Source organism: Ammospiza caudacuta, chromosome 3, assembly GCF_027887145.1.
Source record: "Ammospiza caudacuta isolate bAmmCau1 chromosome 3, bAmmCau1.pri, whole genome shotgun sequence".
NCBI lineage: Eukaryota > Metazoa > Chordata > Aves > Passeriformes > Passerellidae > Ammospiza > Ammospiza caudacuta.
Genome location: NC_080595.1, coordinates 97,862,669 through 97,884,786, shown reverse-complemented (window position 1 = coordinate 97,884,786; position 22,118 = coordinate 97,862,669). Strand labels below are relative to the sequence as shown.

Below are 22,118 nucleotides of genomic sequence, written 5' to 3'. Positions count from 1 at the left end.
GCCTCCCTGCGAGCGCCCGGCACAGCGCGCCGGGACAGCGCCGCCCGCTCCCGCTCCTGCTCCAGGGACAGATCCCGGGGATGCTGCACCCAGCTCTGCCAGAACAAGCCTTTGCCATTTGATACTCATTTAAATAACATTTCAAGGCTCTGACTTGTAATAATAGTGATTGCTCTGTAGGATGAAACTTTTTCCTAGCTTGCCTTTTACTCCCCCATGCTCCGCCACCAGGGCTGCTGCCGGCCCACCTCACAGCCTGCTCTGGATCCCGGGGACATGGACTGAGACACAGCTCAGTGCAAAAACAAGAAAGCTGCATGTTCTGCTTTGGTTGCACACTCAAACATGTACACACAAATTTACTGCCTAGCTCATCACAGGATTTTATAGTTGGGACTATTTGAACAATTACTCCTTTCAAAATTCTGCATAATCCCTGTAGGCAGGATAAAATGTGAGCATTTTAAACACAGTGATCTTTCCTTACATTGCCTTCCAGGTGCCCACCACTTGGTCCACACTTGAGGGTAACACTGGCATGTGATGGCAGCAGAAGCCTTACCAGCACTGCACAGAGCAGACTGTTTTGTGTTTCACATTCTTCACATTCTGTGTAGTATAGTTTACTGTGCCATGGGGTTTCGCTTCTTTGTAGGAATCAATGTTAATCTCCACTTCCCAAACCTTTTTCCCACAAATCCATCCAGGTATTTATTCTTTTAGTCATGCAGTTGGCCAAAGCCATCTGTGCAGAGAAGCTACCATTGAGGGGTATTCCCCCATTCACCTTTTTTTAAGATTTTTGGTTCTACTAGAAAGAATCCTGAGTACACTCTTCTCTTCCAGTTTGCCTCAAGTTTAACAAGTATACTGTGGTTCTCCAGGACAGCAACAAAAAATTGGAAACAAATCTTAATCCACAAGAGGCTTAAAATAGCACTGTAGTGGGAGGCTAGATGTTTGAGCTTGTTTTCACATTTTGAAAATTCCACTGTTTCCTTGAGAAGAGAAACAAAACGATTACTTTGATGAAATTGTTTGGGGTTTTTTTAGAAGCCCCAGAGTTACAGAGTCAATACCAGACTTTGGGCACAATAACCCACAAGTAGCAACTTAACAGGAAAGTTAAAAAGGCACAAATTCTGTTAGGAACATAAAACTGAACTAGGGATGCAGAACAATGTGTTTCCATTATGACTTTCCCCAATAATTGCAATAATCAAGCTAGTGAGAGCCATCACAGTACCTTACAAGTGATGCTTATGCCCTGCTCTGCTGTCCCTCCAAGACAGACTGAAGTCTCCCATGAGACCCAGGGCTGGTGACTATGAGGCTGCTGCTGTCTGTCTATAGCTTCATCTACTCAGTCCTCCTGGTTGGGTAGCCAGCAACAGACCCCCACCACAATGTCACCTGTCCCTGTGCTCCCTTTAATCCTCACCCACAAGCTCCCCATCAACTCCTCACCCATCCCCAGTGGAGTTGATGCAGCCTGGCTGGTCACTGACACTGAGGGTAGCACCTGCTATTCCCTGCCAGTCCTTCCATCCCATTGCTCCTCTCTGATGCCGCTGAGAGCACAGCCTTGCACATCTGAGCACGTCTCTAACTCCTCCTGTTCATTCCCTATGATGCCTGCATTCCCACAGAGGCACTCTTGTGTCCCTGATGAGACAGACTTCCTGGCTGGAATGTCTGTGAGTCCTTTGTGCTGCTCTGCAAGTGCTCCTGCTGTCCCGTAATCCCTTTCCTGGCTCTGGGCATCTATGGCTGGCACTGGCATCAAACTGAGATGAGGAGTGGGAAGGGCTGAGGCTCTCCTCTGCCAGCAAGCTTAGTTTAGAGCCCTCTTCACCAGCCTGGCGACCCTAGGACCACAAATGCTCACACACATAAACAGAAGATACAGTCCGGACACCCACTCCACCACGTAAAAACTGCTTTATTGATTGCAGTTTATATGTTACAATTAACGTATGATTCCAATCATTAAGTCAGCTGCTTATAATAAGCTGCCACCACAGTCACATGGGAACTGGACAAAGAGATGTTGGTTGCTGAGGCATCCTCAAATGGAATCAGTTCGGCTTCTTGGGCATTGAAGAGACAAGAAGGTAATAAACAGCATACATTGTTCCTGAGTTAAGAGACAGAAAAGATATTTTCAGATTAGCACACAGAATTCCTCTGAAGTCAGCTTTCCAGTTTGTTCCAGAAGAAATACTGACAAAAAGCAGCTGCAATTCAGACAAAATACATTTCCACAGCCACGTCTCAATTTTTTTTGGTAATTCATATTTTAGAGAAAAAAAATTTAAATAAATACATTTCCACAGGCTGCAAAAAAAAAGAGATGGGGAAAAAAAGTGGGGAGAGGCATATCTGTGGAACCTCCACAATCATGAAGTTACTAATTACTAAAGTAGCTGAACTGAAAATCCATTTGATCAACACGTTTAAGAGACTATTGCAAAATTAGGTAACAAGCAACATAAAGATTACATATATATGTAGTATTATGAATCTTGGTTATAATTCTGCTAGTTTTCACAGCACATGAAAACTCAGTACACTGAGTATCACCTATCACTAAGAAAAGTCAGGCTAGTGTGAAAACTGGTTCATGTACATGCTATAATTACATTTTACTCCTTTGCAGAATACATGAAGTAGTTCTGTTTTTCCCTAACACCATATGTAAAACCTGAAGGAGTATTCAGACCATGGTGCTTAGTCTGGGAAAAAGTCATATGAAAATCTAAACCTGGAAAAAGCACAAATGAATACACAGTATGTCCAAATGTTGTTTTTGTTTCTCTATATAAACTTTGCACGTTATAAAGAAGAGACTGAAGGCATTGCATAATTATTTTACAGAGAAAACACCATTCATGTTGGAGATTGTACCAAAGCAAAAATATTTTAATATTAGTGCACTGGAAATTGTACCAAAGCATAAATATTTCAGTATTAGCCTTACCAAACAGCGTCAGACCCGCAGTGGTTCTATACAACATAGAATCTTTTGCCCCACCTTTAAGATGCACTGGGAGGCCATTATCCTCCTAATGGAAACAAGTGACAAAAATTAACTATTTATACGCAGCATTTACAATATTGTGTTAATATAACTACAGTTACCCAGCAGAAGAATTACTACCCCACAATATCTTTCTGACTCCCAAAAGACACTGAACCTTATTTAGATCCTGCTCTGTCTTGAAAGCTTTCATTCTGTTATCAGGTGATGACTCACTAGGGGAATATAAAAAACCATGAGCACAGCTTGTATCCAAAGCAGTGACTGGCAGAGGCATGAACACTTCTGACACCAGCCAGAGCCCTCAGGTGCACGGGATGTGATTACCACCCCTAGAAACCTCCCGTCCATCTCCAGCACAGTCAGTCCCTTATACAGGGAGCAACAGGGGGAGGAGTCTCAATTGTCACTTGGTGGCACACAGGAAATTGTTTTGCTCCACCCAAAGCAGAACTCCTAAGCACCAGACCCACGTGATCTTTACTCCTGTCAGCAAGATGACGCTGCTCTGGATCTCAGGCCAGCCTGCAGTGCTGGTGACCTGCACCTTACCCCAGCCTAACTTGCTGTCCCACAAGAAAGGAATGGAAGGAGGAAGAGATATGCCTATAGATCTCTGCCAGCAGAAACTGAACCTCTGACCCTGTCCCATCACCAACATCACCCTCCCATTTCCTTCCCCTTGGCTCACAATGAACACCGTGCTCCTTAGTCCAGTGCCTCAACAAGACTGGCTTTCTCTTTCAGAGGAAAGGAAACCAATAAGAAACTAAAACAATTGAAGTGGGGCTTCTAATATATTTGGTCCCTTTCACGGAGCTGAAGACCAGTTTATCCTCAATCTGAAGCTACAGCTCCAGGTTGTGGCTCATAGCTGGGATTACTCTCTGAAATGTTCTCTGCTTTTACTACTTCACCTAGTGGCCCTATCAATCAGGAACAGAGTAATTCAGAAATTATTCTTAAAGATGCAATATTTTTCAAGGAATTAATCCAATCATTTAAGACCTTTACAGTTTTCATGACTGAGAAATAGAGTAATACCACATCCTTATTAAAAATTACGGGGCTTATCTATGAGCTATAGAAAGAGATGTAGGATTTCAGATTTACCTTTTCACTGTTATTTCTGTCTTTTCACTCTTTTTCTCTATTTGTTCACTGGACATACTCCCCCATATCAACTAATTTCAGAGTACTTTATCTTTGTACCATGCCTAATACTTACAAGAAACTCCAGTAAAAATCATTTCATGGGGTAAAAAAAAAAAACTAAAGAGTCAGCAAGTCAAGAATGCATGTAAAAATACTCAACCTCTGCAGAAAACAACTGCTAATTGCAAATGCTCTAGTCATACAACAGATTTTGAGAGCTCTCTTCAGATGTAAAGGGGAGCCTGACCAGTTCTTTTGAAAAAACCATGCAGTTATGATCTACTAAAACCTTGTTAATCTACTAACATTATTCAACTCATTCATTACCTGAAATATCTTCTGATTCTCAGAAACTCTATTTACAAGCCTGCGTGAAGCAGTGCTTATGGTTCTCTGGGAAATCTGGCGAAAAGCCTGAAATAAAGGATAAACAGTGTTTTAGGAACAGTGACATTTCACAGCTCTGTCCACACTGGGTAAAAATTCTTTGAAAAGCAAGACAGAAGTGGGACAGCAAAAATGAAAGGCTTTTAAAAACAAACAAACATACAAAACTTCACCAAAACATGCTAGTTTTGAATTCAGTAAATTTTTCAGCAAACTATGTAAAGGACTGCTTGACTAGCTACCTGGAAAGGAAAACCTCGGAAAAATTACTTTCAGTAAGACACAACGGATTTATGGATCTGCAGCATAACCTTCAGGTTCCCTTTCAGGAGAAATCTCAGCCTCTTCCCCCTTAGACCTCAGTTTTAGGCACCATTTTCTGTATCTAAATAGCGAAAGGGACAATAATATTTTTGACAAAAATATTTGTGTTTCTGAAGACAAGAAACTCCTGTCACTGCTGCAGTTCACCTAGGAGCCACCAGCACAGGGGCAACCTTCAGAGTGCTAAGGAGACACCTTCATCCCACCACACAGCTTAAATCACCTTGCTGTGTCCTGAGCTGGAATCTGTTTCCACACACTGATGATATAGGGTAGCCTACCAAAATCAGTGACCTATATACAATTCTTTAATCTGCCTTTGCTAAAATGTCAAGGCTCAAAGCGCGGCAGCGCTAAGCTGCAGGCGGCCTCGGCCTCCTTCAGGCAACATTGACAACACATCGTTTCCACACAATTACCCTCGCTGGAAACGCAGCCACGGGGCGAGCAAACATACAGTGATGCTGGTTGCAAGGAACGGGACCAGGCATCTCCTCTCCTTACCCACCCCAAACAAACACGCTATAAAATAGATCTCCTTCGAGACGAGCGCAGCGTACCGAGCCCCGCGACTCAGCCTTATCCTCTCAAGTCCCTGAAGCTCAGCACTACGTGGACCTTGCCCCGACCCCCGCAGGTCGCTCCGCAGCGCCGTGCAGGGAGAGCGGCCACCGCAGCCGAGCCCCGCAGCCGGGCGGGCACCCTGAGCGAGCCCCACACGCCGGCGGCGGCAGCGGGCCGCTCTCCCCGGGCCTCACCTGCACGTTCCGCCACATCGCGGCTCTTGGTCCTGTCACCTCCCGCCGGCAACAAGGGCAGCGGAAGGGGAAGCGGCTCCCCCGCCCACGGCGGACGCACCACAGAGGCAGCGGCCCGGAGCGCCGCCGCAGAGCCCACAGCGCCCCCAGCCAGTCCGCCCAGCCCGGCTTGGGTAGCGAGGCGGGGCCGGGAGCCCGGGCTGAGACCCCAGCGCCGGGAAGGACGAGCGGTGACCTCTCAGAACACGCAGGGCCGCCTGCGGCTGAAGCACACCGGGAGCGTTTGATTGCCCACACAGCCTCGGCGGGGAACCTGCTGCCACCGGACTCTGTGGTTGCGGCCGCCTCGGGAAATCCTTGAAATGTCCCCCCGAGGTCCTCCATACAGAATTTTAAATCTCCTTTCGTTGAGGAGTTTAATACCTGCAGAGGGCGGGATGCGTGTCCCGGGAGAGCAGCACGCTGGGCTGCGCCTGTTCGCCTGGACGCGCTGGAATGCCCAGGGGCCGCCACTGCAGGCAAGGACGCCGAGCGAGGCAGAGCCTGGGTCCGACTCAGGAGCGGTTCTGGCCCCCCTGCGTGGATGTGGCGTCCATCCTTTATTGAGCCGCTACACTCAGAAAACCCCAAAGCACCCCAGGCAGTACCTAGCCTCTGCCTCAAGCTCTGTTAGTGGCTGGGACACAGAGTATTCTGCGTGTGGGTTAAACAAAAAACACAACCAAAAACCAACCAACTTCAGCTTCATGTTTCATGACCTATAATTACATAGAGTGAAGAAATGCTGGAATTGTATGAAATACAAACCTACTCGAGTCTCAGGAAAGAATGAATTGCCCTTCAAGAAACTACTCTATGTAGTTGAAGCCTATGCATGTTTTTTCTGCATTGCAGATCTAGCCCCATAATTGCATTTTCCCATGCTTCAAGCTTATGCTGAAATACAATGCTGTCAGGAATGGCTTTGCTGCAGTTGAAGTGCACTTAGTTTTTGGCATTACAATACTTTTACACTGGTGCCAAACCTCATGATGAATAACGTGTGTCAAACACGACAAATTAGTGCTCAATTCAGTATGAAAATAACAAGGATCATATCTCAATCTTACGAACTGTCCCAAAAAGAAACTAAAAATGCAATGATGAAGCATTTATAGATATAGCCTGAGCTGTGCAAAATATTTAAAATAGCATTTAGAAAGCACAGTCATGGACAAATAGGTGCTTTAACAAAGGAGGAAACTGGATGCATTATTTAACAACTGGATTTCAAACATTTGAGCAGTGCTATCACAGAGCAACACTTAAAAATACATTACTACCACTATAAGATAGATTTCCATTCATTCCTCTTGCAATCTTATGAGTGCATACAATATTTTATTCTGATTTTTATAAACTCAGTTGAATACCAGATACTGGTAAAAGAATCATAATTCACAGATAAATTATTAATCCTGATTTCTGCTGTGTGAGCTACGATCTGGTATGTCTGAATCTAAAGTTCAGGGACATTTTCGGTATAAATACCCTTTACAACAGAAAGGCCATACTTAAGGATTGACATGTGGGTTACCTACCTGCTCAAAGCTACATAATAAATGCTCAGAGCAAGCACAGCTGGTCTCTTCAGTGTTGACTAATTCATGAAGAAATGAAAACTTGAGGGAATGAGAAATGGCAACTTGCTGCTTTAGGATGAAGATGTTTCATTAGAAACAAACACACTGCTTCTTCCTAACTGAACAGGGAAATTATTGCATGTATTGCATTGTGTAACAAAATTGTTTATCAAAACTCATTGTTGAACTAAGTTCTGTTTAAGCCAGAAAGAAAGCAGGCTTGTTAACCTAGCTGTTTAGAAGCATTTGTCGTAAAAAAAGTGTTCTACCTCTTCAACCAGTAATACAAGGGTGCATAAATCCTGCTAAAAAGATGACATAAAATTAGGCCTCAGTAGGTGATCCCAAAGACAGTATTTTCCTTTCTTCCAAGAGTATCACAGTCCAATCCTTCCCGTTTTCATAATAGAACTAATGAGGTTATTAATTACATTCTTGCACCTCTAACACTAAGCATCTCACCATTTTATTTTGTAAAATTTGGGCAGAGTCCTCAGGTAAAAATTCTATTCAATTTGCACATAACTCTGGCATTCCATTTGCTCAAATTGTTTATTTTACATAATCTTTATCAAGGGTCTAGTGAGAAAGATCTCAAAATACTTCATTTTAATTTATATTTTTTAAAAAACTTCTTGAACTTCCTTAGTGATTGACTTACACTTTTATTCCTCTTTATTTCATCCCTATGACAAAATGAGAGATAATCTTCCAACTTCAGACCTTGCAGCAGCAGTTGATGTAACTCAGGTGGACAGTATCACGTCACTTGCAAGCACAGGCTAAAGATGTTCACACTGGGAGGCTTATGGGGAGGTAGTTTCTTACTTGAGACTCAGGTCATGTAAGGACCTGCTAATTCTTAGCATGCCGTTTCGTAATGGTCTTCAGTCTTAACTGATACTGTCAAATAAGATTAGATTGGGATCGAACATTCTGTGAGCTAGAAGGGAGAGAATTTTTACATGAAAATACTCCTGGTGCTCTGAGGAAAATATAATACTACTACTAATATTAAATAAAATTTAATACTTCTACTAATCAAACAAAATCCCAAAACTTTTCACAATTGGGCTTTCTGAAAATAAACTTCAGAGTCTATTTTGACACTGCCAGAAGCAGTCTCTTCCATAAACTGGCCACATTGCTAAGAAGCCAGCAAGAATAAAATTGACTTAGATTTTCATCGTTTTGTCTTCTCCTTTGAAAGAGAGCATTTTGGGCAGGTTGTTCAATACAGACAAGCCTTTTATAAGGGGAACATTTTGGGGGTATTGGAGAGGTTTTATGTTGAATTACTGAATTAAAATAAAAAAAAAAAACAACTTATGTAATACCAAGGGTAGATCACATTTTCAGGAAAGATCAGAAACCCTTTGTCTTGTCACAGGAACTTTGAAGATCAGATTACTCTGTGATTATGCAATGTTCTTCGTCTTCTTCAGCAGCTGCATTAAAGTAAGTAACTTAATTTACTGTAGGTACCTGATTTAGACTTAAGTCACCTTTTTCCACTAAGCACTCTCTTCAACTCAGTCTGTTCTTTTCCCACTGCAAGTAGGGCATGTGAGAGAAGGGTGCAGTCAATAACATTTCCTGTGAATCCAATCCAACCAGCCATGCTCACTGCTCTGTTTGCAGATGTTACTTGACTTACACTCTCATGGCCTTTCCTCCCTCAGAGACTTCTATTAAAAAAAGACAAGACTTGCATCCTTCCTCAATATTCATAATTAATCCTTGAAAGAGTCCAAGGATCCTCCAAGGATCTCCATTGTTGTCAACATGACATCCAGACAAATGAACATAAGTGAAGGAAGAGTTTACAAATTTGACCAATATTTGAACTCTTACAAGCATTTTAAGCCCCACAGGCACGCTGTCCCATGCATTTACCGCTAAAGGCTCTCAGAGAACCCACTTAATTGCAATAAAAACCAGACAGCAATTTTCACCCTGGTGCACTTCATTGAGATTGAAGATACATTGGCAGCCATAGTTAGTAAAAAAAAAAAATAAGTAAGGCATTGAAAAATATTACAAGGTGAAGAGAGAAAAATATTTCTTTTTTAATTTTAAGCACAGCCCAAAAAGCAGCCTTTCCCACTTGGAAAAAATAGGAATTATGAATGAAGCAGAATATATTTGCATTTCAAGTGACAAACACAAACTTTAAAAATCAAAATATTTTAATAACCAGTAATTGTGAGACATCCCCTTGCTCATTTACTCTATCTTAGACTAGCAGCTACTCCACAGCCAGTTTAACACATTCTCCAATTTTTTGAGGGTACATACCCTTATTCTGTAACCCTAGCAACATGAATATAACACTGTTAATAAAATCTTACAAGGTACTATTTGAAAGCCCTGTTCTGCCAGGCTGTACTATGCAAATAAATTATTATATGTAGTTACAGAAAGCTAGCACACTGGAAATGCTGCCTCATTCCACAGTTTATCCAGACTTATACATTTAAAATCTTAGGCTACACAAGTAATTAAGTAAAACCAGTCATGTGATTATGTGATAAATAAATAGTTTTGTTTAAAGTTGCCTGTAGATTAAGCTATTGGACCATGCATTTTTGTAATAAATATGCAATCCCAGAAATACAGAAATACAACTCATTTAAAACTGCATTTACACTTAATGATGTCTTTTCATCCAGATAAAAATAAATATATGTTCAAGAACAAAACCAAATCTCTTATTAAATGGTTTGCAGAATTTATTAGGTCTCTTTTAATATATTCCATACTTTACCAAGCTAGTTGCATATAAAGTGATCTCCACCATATACATTAGAGTTTCTGTGCATCATCTAAAAAAAGTCACCAAAAAGTAATATTTTACAGGTTGCAGTTAACTTTTAATTAACCTAAGGTGAATCCTTCTGTAATTTAAGACACTAACCTGCACATTGCGTCTAACTGCAATATTTAAATTATGTTTCACAGCAAGCTAAACCTGCATTTCAGGGAAAAATGTCACTGCCATCTCAACTTCTGAACTTCTATCGTTTACTTCCTAAACACCACAAAAAATTCATGTGGTGTTCACTCCAAATAAGGAAAAAGTATACAATTCCCTTAAAACAAAGCCTGCTCAGAACACATATGCTTTAAAAAAATCAGGAAACTCCTCGAGTAAAAGGAATTCACCCCAGTAAAAGGAATTCACCCCAATGTATGAGTGGAAAAAAACCTTTTAAGTTCTTCTTGATTAATGCTAGGTGCTGCTCATAAAAAGCAAAACCAGCAAAAAGTGAACTAGGATTGGATATGACTTAAAGCAAAGAAAATTAGAATAAGATTATATTTGCAACAAGCATGTCTCAATTCAGAACAATCTTTTAAAGGGTCTCACGCAGATAATTAACAAATAGGTTTTCTGGTATTTTCATAGGATGCTCATTTACTGGCCAGGCACATATATTGTAAATATACAAAGAATCCAGAGTGCTGAAGTTTACAGAGCACTTAAAGGATTTAATATAATAGAGGTGGGTAGGACACAGGAAAAATATTTAACAACTTGTATAAATATATTAAAATCTCAGCAAGAAAGGTAGGAGCCCATGCACACAAGACAGTAAATCGAAGAAAACATTTAAGACTTGACTTCTTCCAACAGCACTGACACCTGAATTCTGGAAAGTCAACAATTTACAGTATCTAAAACCATCTTTCTCCACACAATCTAAATGTACTGAATCATACCGACATTACATAGCACGTGAACAAGCAGCAGATGCATCAAGGGAACAGGAGCTATATGCATCATATGGCCTGCCCAGTTAAAGGCAAACATCAGAAAAACTGTTTCTGACACAGGCAGAGATACAATCAATAGAGCTAATTGTATACCCGTCATTTTCAAGAGTTAATCCACAGTATGGGAAAGGGGAGCTTTAGGTAAAAGTTATGCACCCAGTCTCAGAAATGACAGAAGCAGAGATTTGTCTTTCAAAAACTGGGTCCATTCTGGACTGGCCCTGATGCACATGCAGTACACTTATTTTCAGAATGCAAGATTAATTGGGAATGTCTGCACTGGTGTTTCGATTGCCATATTTGTGATGAATGAATAGCAATACCACTCCTAAGAAGAAGCATATGGACCCAACAGTGATGTAAGCAATTCCCAGGAAGGGATTTTTGCCTCCCATCCATGATATGGTGCTTAGGATCATCCTTTTTCGTCCATCAAAACTGTGTACAGGATAATCTGAAAAAACATTTAGGAAAACAAGAAGCAAGTTTCTAAACCCAGCTTGAAGTGGGCACATGAAAATTTTCGTCATTTCAATCAGGTTCCAAATACTAACTGTTGCCTCTGGAACTGGAATTGCAAATATGGAACATTCAGCTGTTCTTTTTGGATAAAACTAATCTGGGTATTGTCAGCTACTTCAAAACAAAAGCCATGTTAGGAGACACTAACCCTGAAGAAGAGTAAAATGCATGATTTTGTGTGTTTATGAAAGCAGCTTCAATAAAGTGAGGGAAATATAAATTTCAGTCCCTGTGTTTATTTTACTACAAAATTTTTCTTTACATTCTGTTTTACATGCACTCCCCACATTTTTACAGCAGAGGAGAACACTGCAGTAGCTACATAAAAAGTATCATTAAGTGCTTTTGAATTTTAAGAATTCGGTAACTATGACAACCCTCCTTCTCTAGTCTCCTGCGTTTCTACCTAATATTTAGTCTCCTCAACAAAGAATGATGGTCCTTCACCTGATCCACAGCTCTGTCATTTTTGTGACCTTCAGTCAGTCTGCCTTTCATCACATAATGTCATTTCACCTTGAAGTTACAGTTCTTAAATTCCTTTGCTACCAGCTACATCTGTTCTTTCCTCTTTTCCTATGCTTTTCTCAGTTCCTTCCCAGCATCCAACCAATCTGATTTCCCTGTCTCTATGAGGCTATTAATGTCACAAAACTAGCAATTAGAAAAAGTAAAAGATGGTAACAGTCTATCTGGGTCTCAGTGCCAGTTTTCAACCACAGCTCAATACCATCGCTTTTTAGAGATGGTAAGAAGAAAGGCTAGTTCCATCTGATAACTTGCAGATATCTATTTGTATAATCCAGCTAAGGCCTGCTTTCAAAGGATACTGTATGCAATATCCAAAGAGTATTTTCCAGCCTGTAAGGTAGGCTGAAAGTTGTTCTTCCTTTCAATGAGACGATAGAGCTTGCGAAACGTTGGCAGAGCAGCTGTGCGCATCCACACGATGAAGTCCTCGTTGATAAAGCCGTTGTTGTCAGGCTCTGAGTCCAGCATATACACTGGCTTGGGCCAGTTCACAGGTTTTGTTGTGCCTAGGATTATGCGAAAATAATAAAGTATTTAAAATACAAAACTGAGTAACACATTGGCTCATCAAAATCCATTCTAGTGTCAAAAAAAACCACATTAACTTCCAAACAGTATGAACAGACAGGCTGACTCACTACTGTTGCAACACACTGGGCTGTTTAAGAACTTTTCATTTTGCAGGTTTAACAGTTTGAATTCTATAAATAAATAAATAACAGCACTGTCCATTGTTTAAACAATTCATGCAGGTGGGAAGTCATGTCTCAAAGCACTGCTTGGTGGGTAATTCTCCATTATGATGATAGGCCCTCTGCTCACTTGGTAAAATTTGAGAACCAGGAGCATGCCACATTTTAAACATCATTTCAGATTATGTCCAAATGCTTTTGCTACTGTTACTGGAAATACAATTCCACATTGTATTAAGGTAAAGTATCTGCTTTTCCAAGGGTAGCCATCATACTGACAACATGTAATTTGGCTATGACTAAGCAAGAAACCCACATCAGGTTAAGCCTGAAGTTATTATATACCTTGCATAAACACACAGGCTCTTAGAGCCCTAAGAAGGGGCTTTTTCAGACATAGTAGCCAAAGAAAACTTTTATCTGCCAAATTGCGTATAATCTAAAAAATTAGACACATCAGTCACTTCTAATAACAAAAAAAAAAAAATCAGTTTTTTTAGACAACAGCACAACCTAGACACAGAAACATTTAAACAAAAACTCCGTATGAAGAGTTTCATTTAACAACTGTAGGATTTCTTTGTAAGTTAAATCCAAACACGATAGAACTTTTACCGGTCTTGACTGGAATAAAATTAAATTTCTTTTCAGTAGCTGGTATGGGACAATGTTTTGGATTTGTGCTTGACACATTGATGATAAAGTGATGTTTCTGTTATTGCTAAGCAGTATTTGCCAGCATCAAGGCATCTTCAGCTCCTCAGCTGTGAGGAGATAGGAGAGGTGTCCAGGAGAGACTGGGCAGGGACACAGATGGGATAGCTGATCCCAGCTGACCAGAGATATCCCGTACCATAGAAAAGGGCAAGTAGAGGTAGGCAGGGCCCACTTTAGCTCAGGGACTCAGATGACGGTGAGCAATTATTTTCTTTTGCATTACTTGTTTTTCTTGGGTCTTATTTTCCTCTCTCCTTGCTGTGTTTTTGGTTTGGTTGCTTGTTTTTAATTACTGAACAACTTTATCTCAACCTATGTGCCTTCTCACTTTCAGCCTTCCAATTCTTCCTTCCACTGAGCAAGGGCATGGTTAGTGAGACACTGTGTGATGCTTAGTTGCCAAGTGGGGTTAAACCCCAACAGTGTACATTACACATTTTTTAGTATTCAGGGTACAAGAAAAAAAATCAGAAATTAAAGACTACCAAATTAATGATTACAGTAAAAGTAAAAACCAAACATGTTTATGAGAAACTTGCAGGTTTTCACAAGTTATCCACAACTGTGAGACGTGTGCTGCCATCAAGCAAGCCAAGCGAGTGAAGCCCCTATAGTACAACAAGCAGTAGTCCAAGACTGATAACAGAGTGACCACCCCCAAAAGAGACTTTCTGAATTTGTCATCTTTTTCAAAGTAGTGTCATCCAGTATTGTTCATTTTGTGTGCTGAAGAGTGCTATGCCTGTTAAACAAGTACTTTCCACTTCTCTCAGAAGAGTTCTTTCCGAACCGGTTAAGAAGAAAAGCCGTGTAAGTTTGCTTTCTAGAGGAGCCCCTTTAGAGATTCTCTACCAAATTTGCCCTAAACCAAAACAAATATTTAAAGACAACCTTTCAAATAGCAGAGTAGTCCTTAGCTTGGATTTCTTCAGAGAACATTTATTTAGCACATTCAGTAAAATGTCTGAGGTAAAACTCTGAAATCAAAATGTGCTTGAAATCAAAATGTGTTTGAAGCATTTTGCTGTTCTTAAAATTTCACTTTTTTTCTTTTTTTACCTTGGAAAAGTGCAGTTAAGTTGTTTCCATCTCCTGTAGGATTCCTGAACTTTACATTTTTATCTGTCCACCATGCAATGCCTTTTTTGATCAAAGTAATCGGAGTCCTTGTGTCATTATCGATGCGGTATAACTCCAGTGTATCTAAAGACAAAATCAAATTAGAAGATCAGCTGCAGAAACATTCCTTAGATAGATGATCATGATAAGCACTGAAACAATTACCTCCAGGAGAAAACAAAATAAAGATAAGCAGGCAAGGCATTTACTGTCTGCCTGACATAATAACAACCTCTTCTGTAAGAATCAGTGTATATGAGATAGCAGTTTATTACCCATATATGGTATCTATGTTTCTAAATCACAGCAGTAGCAGATTCTCACAACAGGTATTTCCATCCTTTGTGTGCTATAAGATTAAATTAATTCTCCTAGCAATTTTTAAACAAGTACAAGCAGTACAAGATATTTATTTTATTCTGAACAACGAAAATGTGTTAATTCAAAACAAAAAAAGCCCACATTATCTTTATCCAGAATAATGTGCACACAATAGATAACATACACTACATCACAGACCCATACAAATGATAAGTTAAAATTGTGACCATACCATTAAACATACTGTTGGCAATAGCTCCACAAGGAGCAATGGGTTTGTCCTCGTTTGTGCGGTAAGGCTCACATTCCTTACTTGGATTCTGATAGTTAGAAAGAAAAAAGGCAAATGAGTCTGTCCTAGTTCACACAACTAACTTGCTTTTTACTACACGATCAATACAAATTATAATACTTTACAGTTATTTTCAGTAAACAAAATATCAATTCCTTATGGTTGTCTACTGTTATGCAAAAATTCTAGTACCTCATTATCATGAAACCAAATAATTTATGTGGTGATTTATGCAATAGACAGAAATTAGTTGCTCATTCACATCCAAGCATGAATACCTACAAGTAGTGAACTGTTGTCTCCATTTAGCTGGCTGTCATCCCGAGATTTCACGTAACGACGGTGGTTTTGATAAAAGTTGGAAAGTCCATAATACATGAATACATTGCTCTACAAAAAGCAAGATAGGGAAAGAAGGATATCATTAATACAAACCTGCAATTTTAAGTTCTTAAACTCTTAGGTTTATAGCAATATTCATAAAGAAAGAACCTCAATCCTCAAACTTCATATGAGTACATAGAAGTACTGTCCTAAGAAGGCTGAAGTCAAACAATATAAATGTGCCACCAACTATCAGAATGATATTCACCAGCACCAACCCCAATACCTGTCTTGTCCAAGGTAGAACCCATAAGCCTCATTTGCCTCCAATCTGCCAGAAAGCACTTATTTGGTATTTCCAATTCCTGTTAAACTGAGATTTTTTATATCATGCAGGAATAGCTCATCTACTCTCTAGCTGTGTGACACATAGGGTAACTTTGAATGTGTAAAACACAAGCATTCCACTTAATGTTTTACGTTTCCAGACAAATGGAGGCATTAGGAAATATCTCATCCCTCCTGATGAAAAAGGGAACATAAAAATCAGATCCATGTTCAAAGGAAAACCAAAACTAATCCTCTAAAACAGGAAAAAAATTTCAGTGACAAAACTTTCATTTTCAATATGAAATAAATCATATAAACTGTTCTGACTTCATCCTGCATACAGGGCGGCATACCTCAAATGCATGTTCCAGTGTGAAATTGATGGTGCATGTACAAGGGGGCGTGCTGTCCCAGGACACATTTAAGCATTTGTTGCAGGGACTAGAAGGTTCTGTTCCTGTATAGTCAATCTGTAACAGAAAGTGCAGTCATTAGTTTACAATGGGAGAATAAAGAAAAATTATTAAGCAAGAGAGTTGCTGTGGCATTTATTTTGCAATCATATCTCAACACCAAGAGCACATTCAGGCCTATCTGATAATCTCAAGAAGTCTTTTCCAACCTTAACCATTCTGTAAATGAGTTTTTGATTCTGACTATATGCTTGATTTCAAATGCAAACAAATTAAACACTGAGGTTAAATTACTCCTGGAGCAAAACCAAACAAAACCAACAAGCCCCGCACACAGCCCCAACCCTACCAAAAAACAACACCAAAATGAAACCAGCAGACACTCCACACAATGTGATGTTTCCAAACTCTATGAAAAGCAGATCACAGTTTTTACATGCTTTCCAGAGAGATTAAGCTTTTAAAAGTCTAGCTATTTAATGAAAAAAGATTTGCGTTAGAAAAACTAGATTTGTTGGCCATTTTTAGCCACCTAATTGGAAGAAAAAAATTAAAATCACTTAATGCCCAAAAATTGTCCTAAAACAGGAAAGATTAATGCACCAATATTGTTTTGTCAGGAATAGAAAAATAATCAGTATATGGACAAGAAAGATGATCAGTATTAATCTGGCTTATACAGTATGTTCTGTCTTGAATATTGTAGATCATAAAAAGCCTTTTTTAAAAATCTGTACATTCAGCCTTATCAGCCACAAGCTCACCCTACAGTCCAAGCCAACTCAAGTAACTTGACCACATCAGCTCTCTCTCACATGTAGCTCCAGCAAGAGTGGCAAGAGAAAGCTTATATCTGTCTATAAAAGATGTATTTCTACACTTAACATGAATTACCTATTTCAGAATTTAGAGTCAGACTGGTGAAATATATACTTCACTGCAAAAAAACTGTGCAGCAGCAGCATTTAAACTAGAACATCTATACAGTTATACAAAAGGCTGCTGCAAGTTGTTTGTCCTGATTTATGTTTGTAGTGAAAGGCATAACCAAGAACTAGTGATTTATGACTGGTCCTAATGCCCATATTTAGGTTAGCTAAAATAAACACACACAGTGTACTCAGAAAAAAACTGAAGCCTATTTTCCTCGGCATCTTCTTCAGGGTCTCTCTTCCTGTGATTTCTTCAGTATCTATTAAGCTGCAACCAGCTCCATCAGCAAACACCTTTACTGACTGACATTTTCTCTGCTGCCAGATTTCTGACAGACAAAACCCATGCACTAATGAGCCTAGCTGAAACTAGACAGCTTCAGAAGCTACTACCTGGCAGAGAGAGAGACTGAGAGAGGATCATGATCTTTACAGCTCAGCTGAACACAATATTAAGTTTATGCTGATCTAGAAATAGCACTGCTGCAGCAGCCATGACCAGCTTTGCTCAGCTGCAGCAGACAGACCCCACTGCTGCTCCCAATGAACAATGCATCTCATTTGTTGAAGGCTAACTCAGGGGTGGGTGTGTTCTGCCAAAGTAAGCTGAAGCAACCATTTCCTTTAGAAAGAACTTGCCAGTGTGAGAAGTTGTTTCAGGTCAAGAGCACACGCTAAAGACTAAGATTGCAATAGACCTAAAGATGTCACTTTTAAAAACATAATGCACTAAATTCTGTGGAGCATGAAATTGATGTATATTGAAGCAGTACTATGCTTTGATGCGCTGTTATCAGCTTGCAAGCTATCAAAGAGCTCTCCTGTACAGTAACTGCCAACACAAGTGTATTTTTCTGCATCCACAATTACAGATTACCTTCAAGAGAGCTTATTTAAAAGGATGAAGGCATCCATCTTCACCTCTTGACAAAGTAACACTTTTGACTGTGAGAGCTAAGGACTGACGATGGAGTCCATGGCAAGAAGCTGCCTGACCCCTCTGTTCTGTCCCGTGGGATCACTCAACAGCTGACAACCAGACACAGTGAGCCCTTCCAAAAATCTCCAGATTTAAGGACATTGGGTCACTGGGTATATCCAAGTTATTCTGCACCAAAGGCCTTTCAGGCTGTTGATGTCTGTCAGCTGACATACACCTATAGAAGTAACATAATTACTGCATACACATTTTCTCCAAACTATTTGTGATTTTGCAGACTTCATACTTTGTCCTACTCTGCTTAACCATTTCTTGTGTAAAAGGCAATCCATAAATCTGGTCCTCTTTGTAGGTTTTATTAATTTTTTATCATTCCTGACATGAGGCTACAGGAACTGCACACAAGGCTGAAGATGCAGGCAACAGTAATGTACTTACTTTCAGTTATCCTTTCCTAGCCTTAAGTCAATCTGGCTTTTTATCTACCATTATGCATTTCACAGCAACAGTCACAGCATAAAGATCTCTTTCCCACTTTTAATACTTTGCATATTCCTCACATTTTATCATATATTAATATGCTTTGTCAGTGCTTCTTATTCACTCTGTATATATTTTAAAAAAAACCAACACTCCAAAGAAAAAAAAAAACACCTCCAAGAAATGAACTATTTTAACAACAGACTCAAGATAAATGGCTGATTATGCCTTTTAGAAGCCATGAAAAAATGCTAGAGAAAACACAACAAAAACCTGATAGGTCTAGTACACTTAAACTGTTGGAAATCTTCCACATTTGAATTCAAGACATCTTATAAAGGAAATCAATGGAAGAGGTACATTTTGCTGCTCAGTCCTTGCACCTGTAGAACAGCACAGTCCACAGAGATACTAATGGCTACCATACCTTGTTTCAGGAAAGAGTGACTTGAACCTAAATATGTATTCAGGGTCACAAATTATACATCCTACTCAATTCCAGTACACTAAGTTTACAGGCACATACACACAGATTTGAGAGCTATGCTGTTGCCTAGGAGGCAGGTGTAAATCACCACCTGTGCTTCCTGCCCCGATTACATTTCTAAAAAAGCTTAGTCACTGCATGGAGCTTCTGGACGTCTTGTCTCCTGCAGCCAAACCTTATTCACAGCTGTTTGTGAATAACTTTTGGAGGTTGTAACAAAAGCCAGCATTCTAAGCAGGGATGTATGTAATCTAAGCATGTATGTGACAGCAGTGTCTTAAACTGCACCCCTCAGTGGTGTTTAGAGCTCAGATGTTGGTCCTAATTGGTAAAATGCTTTATCTGTGTTTTGCAGCTGCAACTATAAAGCCTTTTTTGATTTAAAAAATTGTTTTGTTTTCTTAAATTCAGCTGCCTTTAGGATGATAATCTCACTTGCAGAGTGTCACTTCATAAAACAAGTATGAGGATCAGGCAACTGAACACAAACTTGCCCCTTCTGACTCAGCACAGGCTCCAAAGTCCCTCCTGTCCTCACAAAATCCTAACAATCAGATTTTTGAGAATTTCAAAAGGTGAAAGGGTAAATCCATACAGTAAAACAAACAAATGAAACTCTTTTCAGTCTTGACTATCCTGAAATTGGAGAGGATTGAAGGCTTGTGCCAACAGGTCTCCACTACAAATGGTTACTGCTGCTCTCTATACACAACCTGACTGCGTAGGGGAGCATTGGTTGGGCTCCCAGCTCACCTACGACTTTTGTGCCAGATGTTAGGTGGGAACAGCTGGTTTTTGGGTTCTACTGGAACTTACCAGCAGTACCTGACTGAGCTGCTTAAGCAACAACAGTATATAAAAACCCTGTATATGCATACAGCAGCAATATAGGTACAAGAAGTCACATACATTTTTGGACTCATGAAACTGATGCATTTCTTGTTCCCATAGATCAATGCAGATTCAGTCATAATGGAAAAAGGACATATTTGTCCAATTATAATGATCTAAAACTTTGCACTGATTTACTATAGAAATGGCTATTTTAAATGCAGTTGTCAACAAAAATCAGAGTTAGCAAGGATACTTTTATACTTCTCTCCAGGAGTCTTGGAAACATGCAATTGTATTTACCTTAAATATGTTACAACATGACAATTTAAAAACCTTTGTGCCCATGACAAGATGGCTATGTTCTCTGAAGCACCTGTGCCAATTTTCAGACGTTCAGCACAACCCCAACACTTGTTATAAGAAGCAACTATTTTCTAAAAAATATGCTTACATACAAATTATGATGCTGTAAAACACACTTCAGCTTTTGGGTTTTTCCCTTCTGCTTTTCTCCTTAACTGTAACTGTAGATCTTAACATAAAAGTAGATAAAATTGGTTTCATTATAACCTTATTTGCATTTTAAGAGAAATATGGAAACACCATTCATTCCCTATCTCATGATTTCTTTAGCTAACTGGGCTTCAGTGACAACTTGCCACCAGCTAAGCTACTGTCTTAAACTCTATTTATTTGAAAGTGACAGCTTAGTCCAGTAACTGGAGTGATTTGATCCACAAAAATTCATACTTTCCAATAAAAAAACACAATGAACAACCACACACCTTCTTCCCTACAATCAATCTCAGTCATACTAGTTCATCAAAACTAATAGCTGTCAATTGCTTCTCAAGGCTGCCCATCCATAAGCCCTGTGCATTATTTCCTTTCAACACAAACTGGTTCTGTTATCAAATGGATCGATCTGTGATACACAGTTCAGTTTTCAGCTAATGCTCAGCAACTTTTCACAGCAGTAGCATGGCTGGTTATCAGATGTAAATCTGATAAAACTGTAAATCTGATAAACTCAGACTCGAGTTTTCTAAGTGTTAATTAGAAAAAAGCCATACTCTTTGATCGTTGTTTCCAAGCTTACTCTGGACATCCTGGTCTCCCATACAGCACCTGCAATCATCGGTGCAGGTAAGAATAACAGCAATACATTCACCACAGAGCTTTGTCCTGAAAATACAATTACTTTGGAACATTTGGACATAAATAATGGACTGCCACAGGCTATTCCACAGATGATGCGCTGCCTGTACTGCTGAGGAAGAAAAGGAGCACTGGGCTGTGTCGATTAAAGGCAGGCAGTAACTCCCCTGGAAGCTCCCTCGGGAGCACGGACAGAACTCACGGAAGAACTCCAGCCTATCCGCAGACTCCTGTCACTCGCTGTCTGCTCGGGGCAATTAATGGACGCTCTGCTGACGAGCACGGACGTTAGGCCGGATCGGAACCACCGGGTCCGCCCCGCACGGCACCCGCCGGGTCCCGGCCGGCCGGGAGGGGACCGACTTTGCCCGGAGCCGCAGGCGGCCCCCGACCGGCGATCCCCGCTCGCCCTGCCCGGCCCGGCCTCCCCGAGCGGGCCCCGGGCACCCAAAGCCCCGGCCGGGCACACCCGCCCGCGCACCTCGTACTCGCGGATGTTGTTGGAGGTGACGAAGATGCCGATGCCGATGGGGATGAAGATGAGGCCGATGATGAAGAAGGCCGGCAGCACCGTGCCCGCCGTCAGGATGGGCTGCCAAGCCGGCAGGCGCTGCTGCTTGAACGCGGTGTTGTCGGGCTTGCGGGTCTTCACGGCGCCCCCGCCGCCGCCGCCCACCGCGCCGCCGCCCGGCACGCCGACGCCGCCCGAGGGGTGCCCGTCCGCCTCCTCCTTGGCGCTGTAGTTCACCGCCATGGCGCCGCCGCCGCCGCCGCGCGACACGTGACCGGGGGCACCGCGCCTGCGCACTCGGCCGCGGGGCTGCGGGAGGGGGCACGGCGGGCGCGGCCCGCCCAGACCATGGAGTCCTGGAGTAATTGAGGCACGGAATCGTCAGGAGAAGGAGAGACCCGCAAGATCGTCCGGTGTGATTATCCACCCGGCACTACCACTGTGACCCCTAA

General features: G+C 40.9%; 2 protein-coding genes across 2 annotated transcripts; both read right to left on the bottom strand.

Annotated features, from left to right (window-relative positions):
* Nucleotides 1-1,922: 1,922 nt before the first annotated feature.
* On the bottom strand, nucleotides 1,923-5,751 carry LOC131556095 (cytochrome c oxidase subunit 7A2, mitochondrial). Its single transcript, XM_058802509.1, has 4 exons — nucleotides 5,665-5,751; nucleotides 4,523-4,609; nucleotides 2,981-3,065; nucleotides 1,923-2,137 (listed from the first exon to the last, which is right to left on the bottom strand). Exons 1-4 carry the CDS (start codon nucleotides 5,680-5,682, stop codon nucleotides 2,079-2,081), a joined length of 249 nt encoding a protein of 82 aa, XP_058658492.1. The 5' UTR covers nucleotides 5,683-5,751; the 3' UTR covers nucleotides 1,923-2,078.
* Nucleotides 5,752-9,288: 3,537 nt separating this feature from the next.
* Nucleotides 9,289-21,910, bottom strand: TMEM30A (transmembrane protein 30A). Its single transcript, XM_058800785.1, has 7 exons — nucleotides 21,637-21,910; nucleotides 16,265-16,381; nucleotides 15,540-15,647; nucleotides 15,198-15,285; nucleotides 14,585-14,728; nucleotides 12,416-12,622; nucleotides 9,289-11,517 (listed from the first exon to the last, which is right to left on the bottom strand). Exons 1-7 carry the CDS (start codon nucleotides 21,907-21,909, stop codon nucleotides 11,324-11,326), a joined length of 1,131 nt encoding a protein of 376 aa, XP_058656768.1. The 5' UTR covers nucleotide 21,910; the 3' UTR covers nucleotides 9,289-11,323.
* Nucleotides 21,911-22,118: the final 208 nt, after the last annotated feature.

Coding starts and splice junctions, on each gene's coding strand:
- TMEM30A (XM_058800785.1), bottom strand. CDS start 21,909: ATGGCGGTGAACTACAGCGCCAAGGAGGAGGCGGACGGGCACCCCTCG. Junction 15,286..15,539: donor GAGACAACAGTTCACTACTT/GTAGGTATTCAT, acceptor TCTAACTATCAG/AATCCAAGTAAGGAATGTGA. Junction 11,518..12,415: donor CTCTTTGGATATTGCATACA/GTATCCTTTGAA, acceptor ATGTTTTTTCAG/ATTATCCTGTACACAGTTTT.
- LOC131556095 (XM_058802509.1), bottom strand. Junction 3,066..4,522: donor AGAATCAGAAGATATTTCAG/GTAATGAATGAG, acceptor TGTTTCCATTAG/GAGGATAATGGCCTCCCAGT. Junction 2,138..2,980: donor TGCGGGTCTGACGCTGTTTG/GTAAGGCTAATA, acceptor CTCTTAACTCAG/GAACAATGTATGCTGTTTAT.